General features: G+C 36.8%; 1 protein-coding gene across 1 annotated transcript; it reads left to right on the forward strand.

Moving 5' to 3' along the window:
• Positions 1–5,829: 5,829 nt before the first annotated feature.
• LOC133875731 (pentatricopeptide repeat-containing protein At2g13600-like) lies at positions 5,830–8,100 on the forward strand. Its single transcript, XM_062313948.1, has one exon. It carries the CDS (start codon positions 6,015–6,017, stop codon positions 7,686–7,688), a length of 1,674 nt encoding a protein of 557 aa, XP_062169932.1. The 5' UTR covers positions 5,830–6,014; the 3' UTR covers positions 7,689–8,100.
• Positions 8,101–22,027: the final 13,927 nt, after the last annotated feature.

Here is a 22,027-nt window from a genome sequence, read left to right on the forward strand (position 1 = left end):
AATATGGGAAGATTACTGCAACGGTCCAAACAACGTGGATTTCCGTCCGGACGCGCTACTCCATAAGGCAAGTTCGCAATTCAAACTCAACCGTCCAGACGTCAGTCTGCCATGGTCCGGATGTACTTTCAAAAGATATGGAAATTGCGTGTAGAAGATCAACCGTCCGGACGGCCATCCTCCTGGTCCAGAAGCGCGAAGCCTTAGTAAGGAAATTACTTGCAGCGGACGTGCGACCGTCCGGACGAGCGACCGTCCGGACGACAGTGTCTCACCGTCCGGACGCGGCTCTTAAACAGGAAAGATTTTTAGGGAAAATCTTAGAAATTTTGGTCGCACAGTTGTCCGTCCGAACGACCCATGTCCACCATCCGGACGGTGACCGTATTTATCAAAGTAGTTGCCCATTTGAACCCTCAACCTATAAATAGAGGCCCCTGGGCATTGAGAACTCCAAGAATTTGGTATTGAATTCTACTAGAGCTTAGAGAGTTATTTGTGAGGTTATTGAGCTGATTTGTTCTCTCTAGAGCCATTGTTGTGTGTGCTGTTGCTGAGCTTAAACTAAAGTCTATCTTAGGGGTTGGCCCTAAGGTAATGGATTCCATTGAAGACCCCTTCAGGTAAGAGACCTGGTTGTGAGGCGTTCGTGTTGGGTTACACATTAGAGAGCAAGATACGACCACTGCATCAAGGGTATGTGAGTGTTACTATCTTGTATCTAGTCTTGTCTTCTGAATAGTGAATATCCTGGGTTTGGCTGCCCTAGAATGGTTTTTCTCATCTTGAGTTTCCACTTCGTTAAAAAAAATCTTGTGTTATTTATTTTTCGCATTATTTTGTTAACACATTGTGCGCGTGTTTATTGTTTATTTTAGAAGTCAATTTTTATTTTTCATTTAGGTTCTAGTTTCAATTAGCGAATTGGTCAATTTGACCATCTAAGCAAAAATTTATCTCTTAATAGAATTTTCAGTGTTAAAAACCAGAGATAAAAGAATTTACCTTAAGGGAGCTTTGGATAGTGCACAAATTCATCGCATGAGAGGAATAAACTAACTTTTAGATGAAGCAGAAAAACTCAGCAAACATTTGGCTTAAAAATCTCAATTATATATAAGCATATTTCATCAACGCACACTAAACTGAGATATCAGGAAAAAATACATAAGATATCTGAAAAGGTAAACAAAAGAAAAAAAATAAAATAAAATAATTTTTGTACTGCATGTCCCCTCTTCTTCTTCTTTTCTTTTTTTTTTTTTTTTTTTTTTTTTTTTACTGTTGAAAATTAAAACACAATTAAAAAAAAAACATAAAAGCAACAACAACAACAACAAACCACATGCTTTTAGGTAAAAAGATGAAATCTCATTCTAGCATATAAGGTAAAAGCAAACATGTCTTTATAGAGAGGTTTGAATTTACCAAGACAGAAAAGCAGCCGTCCAACGTGCTTTTTCTGTCATCCTCATAAATACCTGCAAAAGATTTTCTCAAAAATAACAAGAGAAAATATGAGGATAAAAATACAGTTCCACACAAGAATGCAAAGCAAAAGCAATATGTGACAATGAAAACAAGATGCAACGCATAATACCCGACATGCTCTAGGATTAGGAACCAAGATCCTAGGCATGTCATATACTCACCTACTCGGTGAGTCCACTCTCCCTCAAGGGGTGAATGGTCTCATCCTTCCTTATCCATACTTTCTTGACCTTGGGAGCAGGGTTGTGGGCCTTGTATAGCTTGTCCAATCTGCTTAGGACATTTGGCATCATGCTTAATAACCCTTCATAGAGATGGTTATTTTTGGACTCACGGGGCTTTGACTTGAAGCACCTGGATTTGTTGTGACCAGTCTTGCCACATTGATGGTAGGTCAGAACAAATCTCTGGGGATGTTGCCGCTGATGTCGAGGAGCTTGATTAGCCTTGGGAGCTTTATTGTTTGATTTTGCTTTCTTTGGCTCTTGCTTCTTGATCTTAGGCTTCTGAGCATGGATCTATGGATAATGAGATTGGATGTGACCGCTGATGCCACAATGATGGCAGGTAGACAGGCTTCTTTTGTTAAAATGCTTCTTGACAGTCTCTGCAGGTTTAATGTTAGCATTCTCACAAATAATAATGTCATTACCTCTTTGAGATATATGTTTCCTATGGGGAAGGACATATTTAGATACGGAAGGCTTTTCAACTTTACCTTCCCTGGGAGCATCCTGCTTATTCTAAGGTCTTTGGGATTTCAACAGATAACAATTTGGTCTAATGTGACCAACAATCCTACAATGATGACAAGTAGGAACAAACTTACCTTGAGTTTGTTTTCCTTGATGATCCTTGGATTTAGGCTCCACACGATTATTTAAGCAAGAATTTTCACAATTATCTAGACAAGCTGTATTGACTTCTATTTCTTCAACTTTCACAGACTTAACAAATAGAGACTTTATTTCAGAATTAGAAGCACCCAAGTCATTGACAATCAAACTAGGCTTGTTAGAAACATCTTTTTGAACACAAAGCATGCTTTTGAGAACACAAAGCATTTAATGAGTGCCAAATATTGTGTATTTGGACCCCTTGATTTACATTAGTTAGACCTTTAGCCTTGTTATTTTCTGATACTTTGGTTAGTTTGTGTTTTTATGTTTTGTAGGTCAATAAGTGAGGAATGGCAAAATTCATGTGGAATTGCTTGGAAAATTCGGAAGTTCTGAAGAACTCGATCGATCGAAATTTCCCAGAACTTACTTTTGTAAAAGCGCGCCAGAACACCCAATCAGGAGCTTCTCCATGACAAAAAGCAGTTCTCCCTCTGATTTTCGCAGCAGAACACGCTGGTTTCGTGACCTTGGTTGTCTCTTGCAAGAGAGGAACCCTAGAGGGGGTTAGAGGAGTCATTTTACATGGGTTTCTAGCCCTAATTTCCTTCTATAAAAGCCATAGCCATGCCTCCTTGTTGAGAGAGTTCAAAGAACAGTAGATAGGTTTAATTTCATGCATTTTGTAGTTTATCTCAGTAGCTTTTGTTCTTAGACACTTTCTCTTTGTAAAGCTTTTGTTCTATTTTCATGTTTGTTCTTCATTTTCTTGTGGTGTTCTTAGTCATGGAAGGCTAATAACCTCAACTAAGGTTGAGGATGAAACATTTCCATTGATGACACTCACACTCTTGTTATACTACTTGCACATTTAATGATATATCATATTTGTTGTTCAAGTTCCATTCATTTAATGCTTTATCTTTTGCAATGAATGTGATTGGTGGTAGATATAGGACATTTAATGTGTTTCAACCGATGGATACATTGTTTTATCGGTTTGAATGATGATATCCATTGTGATTTGTTCCCTGAATGGATACATTGGATGATTTGATTTCAAATGGGTACTCTTTGTGATTTATCTTTGAGTTGGATTCATTTAATGGTTCTAAGGTTTATGGTTGAGAAACTTGAATGACACCCTAAGCTTAATGTTTTTTGGCTGTTCAAGTGGAAACCAAGAGTGTGAGTTGTTGGATTTGGTTTGGTAGATTCCTAAGCCTTAGTCCCTTTTAATTTGCATATTTCATTTCATCTCTTTTATTTAGTCTTTTGTTCTTGAATCAATCCTCAAACCTTTGGAACTAGGTTAAAATGAGGTTGATTAAACAAAACACCAACATTTGATCATTTCCCTGTGGATTCGACCTCGCACTTGCACACACTATATTGCAAACGATTCGTGCGCTTGCGAGTACTCATTAAAACACACATCAGCATTCTCAAGTGATTCGATAGTTTCAATAAGCATAGTATTCTAAGATTTTAAAGAGTCAATTAAAACATGTGATTCAGACAATTGAATAACTACAGACTCTTTTTCTTGCTTAACTTCTTTAAGCTCTTTATCGGAAATCTTAGAGATTTTACTCAATTTCATAAAATCCTTATAGAGCTCATCATCAAAATCATCTTCAGATAATTGAAAGGAATTCATAATAAAAGGAGTCATGGATCTCACTAAGAAAATTAATCCGAGCAAAAGTGAACCTGCTTTGATACCAATTGAAAAAAATAAAGTCCCCTTAAATGTGTGTGTGTAATTTCAACAAAACATGCAACCAAAATATGAAAGAAATAAAAGCAATAGACACAGATATTTTGGTTACGAAGTGAAATTCTTTGTATCAAACAGAAAAAACACTCCAAGGTAACTAAACCCAGGAAATCCACTAACAGAAGAAATAGCTAGTTACAAAACAGTCATACTCACATAAACCGATGCAGTAGTTGTACCTTGAACTCTAACACGTACCTATACGTGAAAGCCTCTCAACCAGACCTACTGTCTGAAGAGTTCTTTAATGGATTCCTTTAACTTAGAGTTCCTCTCTAAGTTAGACTTCAAACAGTTGATTACAACACAACAAACATAAAACTCTAAGAGAGTTAGCACATCTAATAATTTCTGCCTAAACACTCTCTCTTAGCACAATGAGAATTCTACTATGGAATTCTTACAAATACACAACCTATGAGCCTCTTTAAATAGGCTACAGAAATCCTAATTCTACTCAAACTCATATTTGCATAGGCGGCGTCTGGACCTGCAACTGAAACTTCATAAAACTCTTAAGCGCGTCTGGACCTGGAAACCCTAGCGTCCGGACGGTTGTAAAAAGTAGTTCCTTCGTCCGCAGTCACCGTATAATCGTTCGGACTCCTTGCTAACGGGAACTTACTGACTTCAGCGTCCGTTGGGCCCGTCCGGGCAGCTTCTGAACCTTGAGCTACTGACTTCACCTTCTGCTGTAACATTCGGACCTTCATAGGACTTTGAGTCTCTAAGCTGAGCGTCTAGACTCTGGCAGCTGGGCGATTGGACGGTCTCTAGGGAAAAAACCTACTTTATGAGTTGTAAAATCTCCATAAATAAATCTTTCACCAAGACCTTTCATTCTTAGTGATATATTGTGCAGAAACTTGTTTTGACAAGTTCATTCCACATTGGAAAATATATTCTGCAATATTCTTTTGGAATTCTTCTGGAAATACGGTGTCCCTGTTATGAAAATTTCCTGATATGGAAGCGTTTTTGTAAAAATAGAATGAGCCAATTAAAATAAACAAACAAAAATTAAAATTAAAATTAAAAAAGTGGGAGCTAGTGTGGTGGCCTCTTGTCTAGTGGTGGTGCACGACCACCACAATTGCCATCAATCTATCTAACAACCCTCTGGTGGTGGTTGCTAGAATTGTCTAGCGGCCATGCAGCCGCTGCTAGATCTGTTTGACAACCTCGTGGTGGCTGCCAAATCACCATTGTGGTTGTTGGCACTAAGGTGGCCACCACACTTTGAAACTAATTCTAGCATTCCTTTTTTTTTTTTTCGGTTTTTTTTTTTTTTTTTTTCTTGGACAAAACACTTCTCAAAATTTTGCCATCCAATTATATATATATATATATATATATATATATATATATATATATATATATATATATATATATATATTTTTACCCCACATACAACAATTTTTTTTTGTTCACCAGACTCACAGGCGTCATGGGTCAACAGACCCACAATTGCAGTCGTGGGTCTTCACCAAACCCACAACACTATCGTGTGTCACAAAACTTTCCTTTTTCCCAAAAAAAAAAAAAAAAAAAAAAAAAAAAAAAAAAAAAAGGTTAAAGGTATTGATGTCTCATTAAAAAAGTTTAAAGGCATTTTTATCTTTTAACAAGATAAAAGAAATATATTACAAAATTTTGGTAAGTTGGAAGAGATATATATACGTTCTCTAACTTTCAATATTTGTTTCCGCACGACCTCATTTTCTATAGAACGCATGGAGGCTTATTGTTGAGCTCTAAGCGGTGTCGTTTCTTCTTCTCCTTCCGTTTCCATTCGCTTGCTTTCCCGCTTTCTGACTACAAGAAACTTTCAAGCTTTTTGTCTTCAAAAAGTTTTGTACATGAAAAGCAAAAGAAGCACTAAAAGTCTAAAACCATAAAATCCCATGACTCCAAAGCTGCCCACTAACCTTCCCTCTCTTCTAGGCTTTAAGTTCATCAAAGCGTCGTGCAAATCGGGTGATTTGCAACGCGCACGCAACCTATTCGATAAAATTCACGAACCAGACCTACGTACGTGGACTATCTTAATTTCAGCTTACACACAACATGGGTTTCCTTGGGATGCTATAAAGCTTTATACTTTATTGCGAGCACGAGAAATCAATCCCGATAAATTAGTACTTCTGTCTGTTGCTAAGGCATGTGCCACTTTGGGTGACATTGTGAAAGCCAATGAGGTTCACGATGATGCGATTCGATTCGGGTTTCACTCGGATACTTTGTTGGGTAATGCGTTGATTGATATGTACGCCAAGTGTAAGTGTGTTGAAGATGCGAGACGGGTTTTTGATGATATGCGGGTGAAAGATGTGGTTTCTTGGACCTCGTTGTCGTCTTGTTATGTTACTTGTCATCTACCTAGAAAAGGTTTGGAGGAATTTCGTGAGATGGTGCTAGATGGGGTGAGACCCAATGTGGTGACGGTGTCTTCAATTCTGCCAGCGTGCTCTGAACTCAGAACTTTGAATTTAGGAAGAGAGATTCATGGGTTTGTAGTGAAGCATGGAATGGGGGAGAATTTATTTGTTTGTAGCGCACTTGTTAGCATGTATGCTAGTTGTCTAAGCATAAGGCAAGCCCAATTGGTATTTGATAACATGTCTCAACGAGATAGTGTGTTGTGGAATGTAATTTTGACAGCATACTTCTCAAATAAAGAATGTGAGAAGGCTCTTGATTTATTTTATCAGATGAGAAATGAAGGTGTCAAATTAAATGATGCTTCTTGGAATGCTGTCATTGGCGGGTGCATACAAAATGGACGAACTGAACGGGCCCTGGAGATGCTTGGACAGATGCAAGATATGGGTTTCACACCTAATCAGATAACAATTACCACTGTCTTACCGGCTTGCGCAAGTTTGGAGAGCTTGAGGACTGGCAAGGAGATTCATGCTTATATCTTTAAACATTGGTTTATTGAGGACTTAACGACCACAACAGCTGTCGTTTTCATGTATGCTAAATGTGGTGACTTGGAACTTTCACGAAGGGTCTTCAGTTTGATGCCAAAAAAGGATACTGTTGCTTGGAACACAATTATTATTGCAAACTCCATGCATGGGGAAGGAGAAGAAGCCTTGTTGCTCTTTCAGAAAATGTTGGACTCAGGAGCGAAGCCCAATCCTGTTACTTTTTCTGGTGTTTTGTCTGGTTGTAGTCATTCACTACTTGTTGACAAAGCCTTCTTAATTTTTGATTCAATGAGTAGGGATTACTCAATAGAACCTGACAGGGATCACTACTCCTGCATGGTTGATGTACTTAGCCGTGCTGGTCGCCTAGAAGAGGCATATGAGTTTATACAGAAAATGCCCATCGAACCAACTGCTGGTTCTTGGGGAGCATTGCTTGGTGCATGTAGAGTACACAAGAATGTGGAATTAGCAAAAATTGCGGCAAAGCGGCTTTTTGTGATTGAACCTGATAATCCTGGAAACTATGTATTGTTATCCAATATTTTCGCCACTTCCAAACTATGGGATGAAGCCTCAGAGATTAGAAAATTGATGAGAGATAGAGGAATTACAAAAGAACCAGGCTATAGTTGGGTTTAGGTGAGGAATAGTTTCTACTTTTCTACTGTTGGTGGTAAGAAGAATGAACAGTGTGATAAGATTCACAAATTTTTGGATGAATTGGGCCAAAGAGTTTCCAATGCTGAATTTGTTCTGAAAGATGTGGATCAGGAGGAGAAAGAGGGGATACATAGTGACTGAAGTGAGAAGCTTGCAGTTGGTTTTGGGATACTCAATTTGATTTGGGTTATGAAGAAATTACGGATATTTGGGGACTGTCATAATGCCATTAGATTCATGACCAAGATTGTTGGTGTGCATATCATCGTCAAAGTGTATTACATTTGTTTTACGGGCTTACTGTTTTATGGGTTGATTTGTATAAATATATGGAATATGGGTTGATGAAATGGATGTTGTGTATGATGATTGTTGAATGGAAATGGTAATAGACCGGATGATATTGAAATGTATATGAATGGATTACAAAGATGGATCAATTCGAGGTTGATCACCCTCCTACAAAGCTAAGCTAAACTATAGCTAACAACTTGCATTATTTAACAAGATTCTCAATCCCTTAACATTTAGACCCATAGTCCTTTTATAGACTTAGTTCCTAATAGAATACCCACAGAAACCAAACCTATGCTGAATATTTTTCACCGTGCTCATCAAGGTGAGCGTGTATTGATATATATAGATGTACATAAGTTTAGGATAGCTACAACTCTATCTCTAGGTTTGAATACATTCTTATCTAACTACAATTGCATGCTGGACCTTATCATCACGAGATATGATTTTTTGTTACCCCAAAACACAACTTTTGACCACCTTGCCATGTGGCAATGTGGCCCCCTAGCTAGCTTTAGGGTTTTTTTTTTTCTTTCTAAAAATGGTAAAAGTAAAAGTTGCCACATGGGCAAAGGTGGTCTGGAGTTGTATCTTAGAGTGGCAATGTATCATATCTTTATCATCACAGCATGCGTTTACAAGGAGTTGAAATTCTAATATAACTCTAAGAACTCTAGGATCTATCTTTAACACTTGAGTTCTAGTTGTGTAGATTATCTCTAGGATCCCTAGACTCACATATAAAGTGTGAGTCTCTAGGGGATCATTTAGATGCATTAATAGTTCCTAACTATTTGAACAACATAGCTGACAAAGTAACAACACTTACAACTTGAAATCCGTCTATCACTTGAATGGGCCTAATTCTCAATTGACCTAATAATAACGAATGGGCTTCAATTATTCAGCCCAACTATCTATTTTATATATGGTACACGAAGATCCCTTCAGGCTTCAACATTTCAGGGATGGGATTGTTCTTGTCATGATTTTTGGTGATTTTCCAAACCCACCTCATAGGATGAAATCCTATATAAATAAAAACCAGTTCACGCAACTGCAATGCTATCCAGGAGGTGCATGTGCGGAGGATAGAATCAATTTATTAGGGTAATGCTTATGGAAAAGCATTGGGGACTGTTGTTCATCTTCATCTGATTCAATATGCTCGATTGCAAAATGAGCGATGGAATATTGGTCAAACCCCAACAATTAGAGATCCTTCGTTAGAGTTTATCTTTCCTCTCTCTTTACCCTAGCATTGATTTGAAAGAATATTTAAATGATATAGAAAAATGATAAGGAAAGCCATTGTGGATTGTATTTGAATAAGGAAGCAAAAAATAGTTTGGTTCTCTAAATTTAAGAAAAATCTAAGGAAAGCTGCTATGAGTGTTTTAAGCACATCACACAAGATCCCTTCCTCTCCATGCTTATAGCTAGGGGTGGGCACGGGGTGGGGCGGGGCTGTTTTCCGCCCTTTTTGCCCCCGCCCCGCAGCCTTGCGGGTTTCTTGTTTTGAACCCGTGAACCGCAATTTTAGGAGAAAACCGTGAGGTGCAGGTACATTGCGGGGCGGGTACGTACGGGGCGGTGGTGCGGGTTTGACGGGACGGGGCGGGTCCGACATTTATGTAATATAACCAGAAAAAGGGGGATCATTTCAGAGTGAAAAAATCTAAAAATGTATGAAGTAATTTAACTAGAAAGGGAAAAAATTGAAAAACCTGAAATGGAATCAATAAATTCTCCATTGATGAAGAGCTTGGTGAACTTAATGGTCAGGATCTTCACAAAAGAGTCCAAGCCATCATTGCAACCAGCCAACCACTCCCCATCTAATCTCTCTAAATATTTCTCTCGCAGAGTCATAGGCATTTGTGAAGACTGGAGCGTCTCCTCCAACTGCAAGTCTGCAAGGGGAGGCTGTGAAGCTTGTGATTCATGAAGACTTGAAGAGACTAGAAAAATGAAGGGAAGACTCGTCAGAGGAATGGCTGTGGTGCTAGAAGAGAAGAAACGAAAAGATGAAGGGGGGGTGGGTGCTGCGACGCTAGGGTTAAAGGGGGTAGGGTTTAATTTTTTTACTTTTTTCTTTACACGGGGTGGGGCGGGTCCCTGGTTTTTAAAAAAACCGAGACTCGCAACCCACCCCGCCCCGTGCGGATCCCTTGTTTTATGATCCGTACCCGTGATAAAACTCAAAAAATCGGTATTTCATGGGGCGGGGCGGTGCAGGTCTTGCGGGTCGGGTTGGTTTCTGCGGGTCCTGCACACCCCTACTTATAGCTAGGCTTTTGTGACTATAAAAGCCAATGTGATCCGTCCTATGTTACTTTGCCAACTTAAGTTCGGCTTTATGGGAAAACTTGCCATTGGAGTATTCCATGAAAGGAAAATCTATCGTTGAAGATTCGATGAATTTACTACCTTCCATATTTATCTTTGTAACTCCCTGAGAAATTAACTAATTGGTAATCAACTTTACGATTCGCCTCCTAGTCCCATTGCACAAAGAAAAAGACTCAGCGATCTCTACTCCTCAAAAAGAGAATATTAAACAATGAAAATATATGATATTCTATCAACAATAATTGCAACCAAAGTATCTACTAAGAGTCATTACGTTAACTGAAATCACTATACAAATCATTGATATAAAAGATTCAAACTAAACCTTAATATACAATCAGACCCCAAATACTAAGCCTACAACATCACCTAAAAGTATTAATTACCATGAGCGGCCTTCAAAATCCTATAATCAGTCTTCAAGCATTAACCAGATCGATATCACTATGCAAAACGGCTGCATCTGCTTTGAGGTCCATCTCAAATCCAGCAACTAAAGGTAATCCAACTATAAAACAACACATACTTCATAGGTGGAAAAGATACAAGGGTAAGTACACGACACAGTGAGTAACAATACACATGGTGTACAAGTTATCATGCTGTGAACTCAGTTATTCATAAATCATATACAGCAATGCAAAGTTACGGTTTATCATTTGACAATGTCATCATGGATGTAATATAGATGTAATATATGTTGTAATAAGAGAATCATATAATAACTTAACACCATATGATCTACCCAAGATATTAACTTCTTCTCAGGAGGGTTGGCACTGTCCTGGTGGACCTGTAATACAATACCGATACCCCGTATATTGCACGCTATCATCCATCATTTGTAGCCCGACCGAGTCTGACCTTAGGTGGCCCACGCTGCTAATGATGTTTGTGTATAGTAAGCATCAATCAAACATGGTTACGCCGGTCACAAGAACTATTGGATGCAAACCAAGCATAAAAATAAACCTTTGACCAAATGGTTAACCTGTATAGTAAGCCCATGGTCGTTGTCCCACATGTACCGGTGTACCATGTCATACGATGCAATTATTATTAACTGTCTTTTATATGCATGCATTTACAAAACATTATTTTCATCATTTTATTAATTCATCACTCATTTTCACAAAAGAGAGTTCGCAGTTGTGTAAAAGATATTTCATATGAGTTGTAAACATGCACGTTTGATATATATAAAATAATCATGCTTATGCAAAAAATATAATAACAAGTACTCATGTGAGTTTTACTCACTTGTATCGTAAGGTTTTGTTTGGGAACATGCACATAAATGAGTAAGTGCAGCGAAAACAGATCCGAGAAAATTTTTTGCTTCAAGATAAATAAGGCTAGATAAAACAAATATATAAGTTCGGAGTACTTACAATTGAATTAGCCTATTCAGGGCTTTTAGAGTTATTTAACTCTAGCTGAAATTCTCATTGCATGTTGAATGATTTGTTGGAACTATGTCCAAAACTCCAATTGCATTAAGTTAATTTTCTATAAATTGTATAATATTAGACATTGGACATATATATTATTGCTTTACATATACATATATGTGTTTGAATATATCATATGATATACATGTAAGGTCTTTAAGTTACATTGTATTTGACTAAGGTGAGAGTAATGAGATTATTACACAGAAGATCAAAGTCATAGGTCCTTGTAATTTATAAAAGATTGTTCGTAGTCGTAAATAGAAATGGGAAATCCATCTAGACTATAACATGTCAACCTTAACGATCTATGTTGATTAGGAGAAGTAGGAAGGGCTTCAGGTTGATATGTTGGTGTAAGTGCAAGGTAGTGCCATGCACAAAACGGACTATGTGAGTCATCATTCTTTCAACATTGTGATTAAGAATGATGTATGTACATGACGACTTATAACAGTTACTCTAAATCCTAAGAAGATTGCAAACTCAGATGTGAAGTGTAGGTCACTTTGATATACAAGAATGAAATCAAATCACTGGTCAACACTTCTGTGCGTTGGGTGATCCCATGTAGCATTGTGGGAACACTTTCTTCAAGAATGAATCCAAATATTTTGTCATGGAACAAAGCGATAAGGAATATTCCCATTGATGTAGATTCAATGGGATTAATTATCCTAAAGCTCAGGCCTAAGTGTTTTAGTGGTATTTACTGTGAAAAATGAATGACTTTTAATATTAACAATTGTGTGCGATAGTGTACAACAAAATATCAAAATGCAGAAATAAATGAGACATATATTTTGTTGACGAAGTGAAAACTCAGTTAAGATAAAAATCACTCTGGGGCAGCCAAACCTAGGATATCCATTATTCAGAAGACAAGACTAGTTACAAAGCAGTAGCACTCACATAACCTTATGTAGTGGTCGTACCTTGAACTCTGACGTGTAACCCAACACGAACGCCTCCCAACTAGGTCTCCTACCTGAAGAGGTCTTCAATAGAATCATTTACCTTAGGGACAACCCCTAAGATAGACTTCAAATCAGCTCAGCAACAACACACAACGGCAACGACTTGAGAGAGATCAACTAAGCACAATAACTCTAAAATATAACTCTCTAAGCACTACGGAATTCAATACCGAATTCTTACAATTCTCAAGCCTAGGGGCCTCTATTTATAGGCTGCAAGTTCAAGTGAGCGTCTGGCTTGAAATACCTAGGTGCCGTCCGGACGGTAGACATAAGGCGTCTGGACAGACAACTATGCGATCGGCTTTCCAAATTTTGCAAAAATGCTTTCCTGAATTGAGCTGCGTTCGGACGGTGTTGCCCTGTCGTCCGGACGGTAGCACTTTAGCTGCACCAAATTTCCATATCAAGGCTTGGCGAGTCCGGACCATGACATCTGTCGTCCAGAAAATGAATCTAATGCACGCAATTTCCATATATGAAGCTCGTGCATCCGGACCATGAAGACTGTCGTCCAGACGTCTGAACTTTGAATGTGCGACTTGCCTTATGGATGAGCACGTCCGGACGGGAATCCACATCGTCTGGATGGTTGCAGCTGTCTTCCCATATCTGTGTTTTGGAAAGAAATCCCATAGCTGATTGAACACTGAGTGGCGTCCGGACGTGCTGCTGAAACTTCCGGACAGATGCAAGCTAGAACAGTTCGAAGCTTCTCGACACAGAGGGAGGTCCGGACGGAAAGTTCTCGTCGTCCGGATGGATGATGCTTTAGATAGTTAGGCGTTCGGACGGTATATCACATCATCTGGACGGCTGCAAGGGATCCGATTTCTCTTACTTGTAGACTAGGCAGAATCTTCTAGAAGAACTCTGAATAGCTGTGTCCCTGTTTAAATGCATCATTACATAGAAGTGGTGTTGTTCAACAGAATGTAGCCAATCACAAACTAACATATTGAAACTTTGTTTTGAACAAGGTGTGTAACGACCCACACTTTTACAAAAAGGCGTAAGTAAAAATTTCGGTTTTCACGTATCATCAATGACGTCATCAGAGTATAAATTGACAGCGAAAAATAATTTTTCTTTACAATGACACATCAGAGTTGACATAATAACCTCAATATATAAAATAATAACCTTTCGTTCTGATATAATAATTACATTCAAATTAATAACATATGTGCCACAAGCGGCACTTAATAAAGTATCAGTCATACCGTAATAAATATCATAGCACCAAAGAAACATATGAAAAGAGACTGACACATGTGCATGAAAGGATAGCCTAGAAGGGTAGTTCATCACATCCAAGAGTCCACAACATAGGAGGCAACCTAGCCTCAAAAGACCTCCACTAGGATCCATCTAAGCATCTGAATAGTTTTGATACTCTTCGTCCTCAAACCCTATATTAATAAATAATACAAATAATAATAATAATAATAAAAAATACATAAATGAGTCAGCTGTTTTCAATAATATAATAAATGCTGATTTATTTATGAAATGCAACACAATGAAATATAACTTTATGATTATAAGTATATGCAATTCATGTTCCGAGCATGAATTGAATATATATATAATAATAAAGCAATGATATGACAAACTTATATGCAAAATTTTATTCATTAAAGCGACAACTTTCTTCTTACCTAATTCTAGTTATAGTCTTTGCTCAGTTAACGTCTTATTCTAGGAACCTATGCTCCTTCCAATTGAAGCCTATGCTTCGTATATTTAATGCCTATGCTTCTTTTATCGGGGGCTTATGCTTATCCGTCAAATTGAAGCCTATGCTTATTTTATCAGGGGCCTAAGCTTATCCATCAAATTAAAGCCTATGCTTCTTATATATTTGAAGCTTATGTTTCTTTCATCCAGAGCCTATGCTCAAAGCTTATTATATTAATACTGGTAGCCTTTACATCCCAGTGTTGTTATTTATTAGATCTTTCACAGGGCCTATGCTCCTACTGATGGCATTTGCACACCAGCTTTGTTATTAACCAATTTAGTTAAAATAGAAAATATGTAAAATCACATGCACAAACAAATAAATAAATAAGTGTTAATAATACTAAACAAAAGTCCACCAGCATCACCCTTAATAAGTATAAAGATACTTACCATCTTTTGCTTCCAAAAGAGTTTCCATACAATTGTTGACAAAGACTTCTAGAAAAATGGCTAAAACTGCACCCTTACTGTAGCACACGAAACATAGTATTTTTCTGCTTTCCTTTTAAAAGAGATGCAATCTATGAAAGCAACAGAGTATTTCTTCTCTTTGTTTTCTTCATTCTTTTCCCTTTCATTAACATCATAAACCGAACACACAAGAATACACTGCAATATAATTAAACGCACACAATAGTGAATTAATATAATTCACTAATAATACGTTTTAGCTTTATGCTCATTTCTGATTTCTTAATCCTATTATTATTTCGACATAGTAATGGCATATAAAATTAATTAAGTATTTTTTTTTTTTACTAAAAATGATTCTTTTTACCTTAAAATCATATTTGCATAATATATCTTTATAGACATAACAATTAATATAATTAATTGTTATATTTATAAAATAAGTCTAATTACATATTACTACTAATCTTGTTATGCAGATTTTATTACAGCATTTATCAAGGCCCTTAAATATTTATTTATCAAAACAGATCTCATAATAGCATAATATTCTTTTTTATCAAAATAAATATAAGAGTTTAAAACTCACTGATTTTACAACAGAGTTTTGCAACCCAAAATAACTTAAACCTTTAATTAAATAATATCAAAGCATGTACTATTTCAGTTATTTTAGCTGAAACAGTGAGATAACAAAATATATTTTAGTTCATATTTGTCTTATTTTTATGTCAAATAAACTTAATAAATACGTTAATATAATTAATGAGTTATATGCTTTAAACACAAGTGAAATAAAATAATTTTGTACTTATTTCTTATTTTAATCTTATAAAAATTGGGCAGAGTAATGGCATTAATATATTAAATGCCTAGAATACTTAAAAGTAGTTGGGCAGCATAACGGTACTTTTGTAAAATAATGTATTTTCACTCGGGCATCATAACGGCGTATTTTTATATTTAATCATTCCATTTTGAAAACCCTATTTAAAACACAACTTAAAAACATTAGATTACTTAACAAATGACTCATAAAATCACAATATTAAAACAAAACTTTAATTAATAACCAAATATCATTTTTCTTTTTCTTTATATTCTTTTTCTTATTCTTTCTTCCTTTCTTCTTCTTCTTCTTCCTTCACAGCAGGTGAACCGAAAGAAGAAGAGATAGAGAGATGGAGAAGAAGGGAGAGAAAGAGACTTACCCATGGAAGAGAGAGAGCTTCTCTGATCTTTCTTTTGCCTTTCCTGCTGCTGGATAGACCGGGAGAGAGAGAGAGAGAGAGAGATGAGAGAAGTGAGAGAAACTAAGAGAGATTTGGGAGAGAATTGAGAAGAAGGATGAGCGTGAAGAGTGAAAGGAGTGGGTTCTATTTATACTGAAATGGACGGCCAAGATTGCTCCAAAACGATCGCATCTAACGGCTAGAACAAAGATTCATATAGATTTTTTTATTAAAATCGGATTACAGGTGTTCGGTGCATGAATCTACATTTTTGTAGAAAATCGATCGATCGCATTTTTACACTGTATAAAAATCGATCGATCGCATTGAACAGTAAGTCGATCGATCGCATTTTTACACTATAAAATTGTAGCGCCCCAGATTTTAAGCCATTAAATATAATGTCTCAAATTAGAATTTAAATCTGAGTAAAATAGACAAGTCTAGAATTGACGTTCGATCCAAAAGACTCGATGCTCGACGACTTAATACTTTAGGAAACAATATTCACGTTAAGCTATTAATAAAATACGTGGCTTTAAACATGACATTTTTATCCCTGATAAATAATAAGGAATATATGAATATTTATGAAAATAAATATTCCTTAGTCTTATTATTTATAAACCATGATTTTTATAAATAAAGAATAATATCATTAAACTCTAATAATATTACCGGACTATTAAATAGACAGACTGAATTATTCAGTGGACTAATTGATATAATAATATTGATGAATAATATTATTGTGTCATATTTACTATGTTTAATATTATTGTGTAAAATACATATATTTGGTATATATTTATGGTGTTATAATATTATTGGTACAGTAATATTATAAATGGAATAATATTATCAATGAAATGAACTAGATTCTAAACGGACTTAGATTATAATCTTAATGAGTTAGATTAAATTGGTATAAGACCCAATGTGAAAATATCTATGAGAAATATCTATGGTAAAAATGTAATTAGTAAGTTTTAAATAAATATCTATAAATTAACCCATGTTAAATTAATTAAGATAAAACTTAACTTTGGGTTAATCATAATATCTCAGGATATTTGATTATTAACCGAGAGAAAAACTAACCATGAGTTACAAAATATCAATAGATATTTTACTAAACTTAATAATAAAGTTTTCGTTAAGTAAATATCTCTCTTTTTCTATTTTAAGAAACCCACTGTCCTATGATAATCACGCACCACTCTTTCCTCTTCTTTCTCATTTTTCTTCTCCTTCCTTTTTATTTCTTCTTTCTTCTTTCTTCTTCGTTTCTGTTTCTCTTCTCCCCGAACACAGGGAGAGACGAGAGAGTGAGACTGAGAGAGAGATTGGGAGAGATAGAGAGAGTTAGGAGTCGGGAGGAGCGCCAATTGGAGCCTGGGCCAGAGCTAGAGAACCGGGGAAGATCCGACCAGCCGGAGTCCTTTTTTCGGTGGGTTACTGGTGGTCGTCGTTGTTGAGCCCTGCAATCGCCGATCATGAGACCCGTGACCCGTGTGTGCAAAACCCGAACGACCCATCGAACCCGTGTAACCAAGATAGAACTGAGAGAGAGATCCAATTTCCCGATCGATTTTCAGCGAGTTTTCCAGCGAAATCAGAGGCGATTTCTGATGGGTTTTTAAGAAAAATCCCCAAGGTATATAAATCCTGTAATTTTGTGGATTGATTTGCTTATTGTTGAATTCGGGTTTAATGATTTTTTAGGGTTCTCTATGGATTGGCTGGATGATCTTGTATTGATTAATGATTGGGTATTTTTGATGTTGTTTATGTCCCCTGTTCTTGATTGACCGATTGGGTTCCTGTTTGGTGTTGTTTCTTCCGGCCGTGTACTGTTTTGGATCATGTTAAATTCTAGAGTTTTGGTTGATTTGTTTTGCAATATAAAATCCCTGTTTTGAAGTGATTCCAGTGTTGGCTGGTATCTTACAGTGGGTGTTTTGATGAAATTACAGTCCGATTGAGTGTTTGAATTATTGTTGATTTTTAGTTGATAAATTGTGGATTTAGGTCGGCTGATTTGGGATTATTGTAATTTCGGTGTTTTCCCATGTTTTAGTAGTCGGCCGACAGTGTGTATGGGTATTGGCCGTGAATAGATGTTCTTGGATTTGTGATGTTTATGTTGATGATGTTATGATAATGGAGTTTTGGGGCCGATTTGGAGTGATTTATGATGTTGATGTTAGATGGTTGAATGTTGTTTAAGTATTGGTTTGTTAAGAAAAGCTTGAAGTTAATGAAGTTGTCTTTTTGTGAAAATGGCGAAAATGGTTAGGAGTTAAAGTTAGGCTTTTATTATGTTTGTAAGAGCCAAATGAGATGAATAGAGTTTAGTCTTGGTACTAAATAAGAAAGTGAAACAAATAATGAAGAGAAAGGAATAAATAAATAGGTAAAATGCAATAAATGAATATATATATATATTACAATATGTGATTGTAAGTTAGTTTAATAAGAGTTATTAAATTAGTACGTTAGATAAGATTAAAGTCCTAAATTTAAACTACTTAGATGGTTAGTAATTAATAATGATTAAGTATTAAATGTAAGGTTTAAAATGATAATGTGATGTAATAATAATAAGTAGGTGCTAGTATTTTAATTGGCTACATTCTGGATAACAAAAAACACTTTATGTAATGGTTGCATTTTAACAGGATGGTCGGTTTTCAATTCAGAATCTTCATGTATTCAGACAATGATCAAATCAAAGAAAGTAACTGATCACAAGCTTCTAGAAGATGTCCATGAAGAGTCATTGTAAAATCCAAGACAAAATAGCCGGTTCCTATGCAACCGTTTGGACTAGCCTTTGAAGGCGTCCAGACGTCCCGTAGTGTCTTACAGATAACGATGAAGACCTCCAGACGTCAGAGCAACACCGTCCAGACGCTAGATCAATCATGGTTCAACACGGAGTTGGATTTCAGAAGTCGACACTGTTTGGGAATTCTCTGCAAGCCGTCCGGACGACGTGGCAACACGTTTGGACGATGTCCAGTATTTCAAAGTATTCCAGAGTTCTGTTCGAACGCGGAAAGGATTTTATCAAAGACCATCCGGAAGCTCGGTCAAGCAGTCCGGACGTGAACTTGATAAAGATAGAATTACGCTGTTTCTGAAAGGATATCCCAGAAAACCGTCCAGACGTGGTTAACTTCCGTCCAGACACTCGACAGCCAGAGCCCGAATCTCAGCAGTTTTAGGTTTCCTGTAAGCCTATAAATAGAGGGCCCTAGGCTTGTATTTTGTACAGAATTCAACAGTGAATTCCATAGTGCTTTGAGAGGGTGTTTAGGGAGAATTGAAGATCCGCTAGCTCTCAAGCCGTTGCCGGTGTGTGCTCAATAGTTCGTGTGAAGTCTACCTTAGGGGTCGGCCCTAAGGTAAAGGAATCCATCAAAAACCCCTTCAGGTGGAAGATCTGGTTGGGAAGCGTTCACGATGGGCTTCGTGTCAAAGTTAAAGGCATGACTACTGCATAAGGGTATGTGAGTGCGAGTGTCTTGTAACTAGCTTTGTTTTTTGATAGTGGATTTCCTGGGTTTGAATGCCCTGGAGTGGTTTTTCTCTTCACAGAATTCCCACTTCGTCAACAAATGTCTTGTCTTTTTAATTCCGCATTTTAAGATATTTTGTCGCACACAAACACACACACTTGGTTGTTAGAAGTCAATATTTAATTTTCAGCAGGCAAATAAAATAGTAAACGTATCTTAAAGATAGTAAGTGGAATAAAATATGAACCTATAACCAATGATTGACCTAATTGTAGCTAAGGGTACCTAGCTAGCTTTAGAATCGTGTAATGCTACGTGTGAGCACGTGGGTAGCTTGTGTGTCATAGAGTATAGGTTCAATGGTTTGGTCTAACGTCGCAATTGTTTGCAGAAATGTGTCATGAATGGAGACTTCAACTTGTTCTCCAATGTAGAGTTCAAAATAACTAGAACACAGGGGAGTATTCGGGTCATGAGTCCAAAGCGGTCTACAAGTGAGTATTTTACTCATTGAGAACTTAAGGAGTTTTATGTTATGAATTTATAATTGAGCTATTGTTATTTATGTTGATTATATGCACGTGATGATGTTTGAGATATGAATACGATATGTTGATTTGTGAAGTGTGAATGAAAGAATGTTGAAACGCGAATATGATATGTTGATTGTGAAAGGATGATGAAATGAAAGGTTTGAGTTGTCAAAATAGAATGATGTTTGAGATGAGAATTTGATATGATGATTAAGATATGGTGATGAAATGATGAATGAGTTGTGAATGTGATGATGAGTATGTGCATAGAAATAGAAAATGTGATTGAAAGACCACTAGGTCGCGTCCCCTTTGGCACTATGATTGAAAGACCATTGGGCCGCGTCCCCTTTGGCAAAGCAAATGAAGACCACTGGGCTGCTTTCCCTTTGGCAAAGTAAATGAAGACACTATTGGGCTGCATCCCCTTTGGCACAACGAAAGGAAAGTGAAAGATGAAATGTAAAGTAAGGGAAAGGAAGACCATTGGGCTGCATCCCCTTTGGCATTAAAATGAGATGAAGGTGATGATGTGAAATGAGATGAAAAGGAGATGTTGAGTATGTATGACATGTTTGTGATGATTCAATTAATGTTGATTAGTGATATGCTTAGAAATGTTTACATGATTATGATTTATTGTGAAAACCAAATGAGAATGTATAGAGAAATGATGATGAGTAACATGTTTTATGTTGATGCACATGATGACTATGATTTGTATGCTTTGAGATGTTTATATATTTGTGATTTAATTTCAAAAACCAGTATTTACTATACTCCTGAGTTGGTGGACTCGTGCTTTCACCTATGTAGACGTGGTTAACACCACGACCGTGTAGATGTTATTGTGTTGCAGGTTTAGGTATCTTGCAATAGATCGTGTGCGATCCTAGAGGTTATCGACGGGGATTCCTTCATAGTGCTTGGAGGTGCTGACTTTGCCTAAGCCAGTCTCACCTCATTATGTTGTAATTTGTGTATTGTATTAGCAATGTGAGATGTAATAAATTTGTATAATGATATAGATGCTCTAGTTAGATTCATATATATGTTTATGAAGTCAATTCAAAAGAAAAATTTATTCAGGTTTTCCGCTACGTATATTATTTAAGGATTTAGAAGTAGCATCTTATGGTTAATTGATTTTAATTTTCCACTCCGCCTTGTGAATTATGGGTGGGACGTTACAGGTAGTGGCTACCACAATTATGATCTTCTTCAAAAGTCTTGATCTGGAAATATTTTTCGCAATTCGACCAAGATGCATGTATTTTCTAGCCACATCTTTTCTTACAGAAGGCGGAGACCCGTTTTTTCTCATTGTGCAAATATTTATAGTCGAAGAAATTCTGCACTGCAAATACTTGTAACGATTCCTTAAACTGAGTGGGGTTGGCAAACCTCAACCCTACTTTCAACTCGACTTTATCTTTCAAGTCCCTCTTGGGCTTCTATTTCGGATACCTTCTCTCAACTCGTCTAGGAGACCCTTCATCGTCATCTTCTTCACTGTCCAAACTATGAAAACCATCACTATCACAAGACTTCGCATCCGGGTCATTTATTTCATCAACTCCATCCTTTAATGTTGCTTTTTCCCATGAGTGAAACCATTTGTTTGTATCCTCCCTATCTTCGCGTAGAACATCATCATGTTTACCTATAAAAATGTCCTATTCCTCGCCATCCATTACTCCGAACTCACTCAACTCAATGTCCTCCTCATCCCCATCCTCTTCATTGTGAAACTGCAGTGGAGGTTGCTGTGCTGGCTACACTGCTGGCGCTGTGA

The sequence above is a fragment of the Alnus glutinosa genome, chromosome 8 (assembly GCF_958979055.1).
Source record: "Alnus glutinosa chromosome 8, dhAlnGlut1.1, whole genome shotgun sequence".
NCBI lineage: Eukaryota > Viridiplantae > Streptophyta > Magnoliopsida > Fagales > Betulaceae > Alnus > Alnus glutinosa.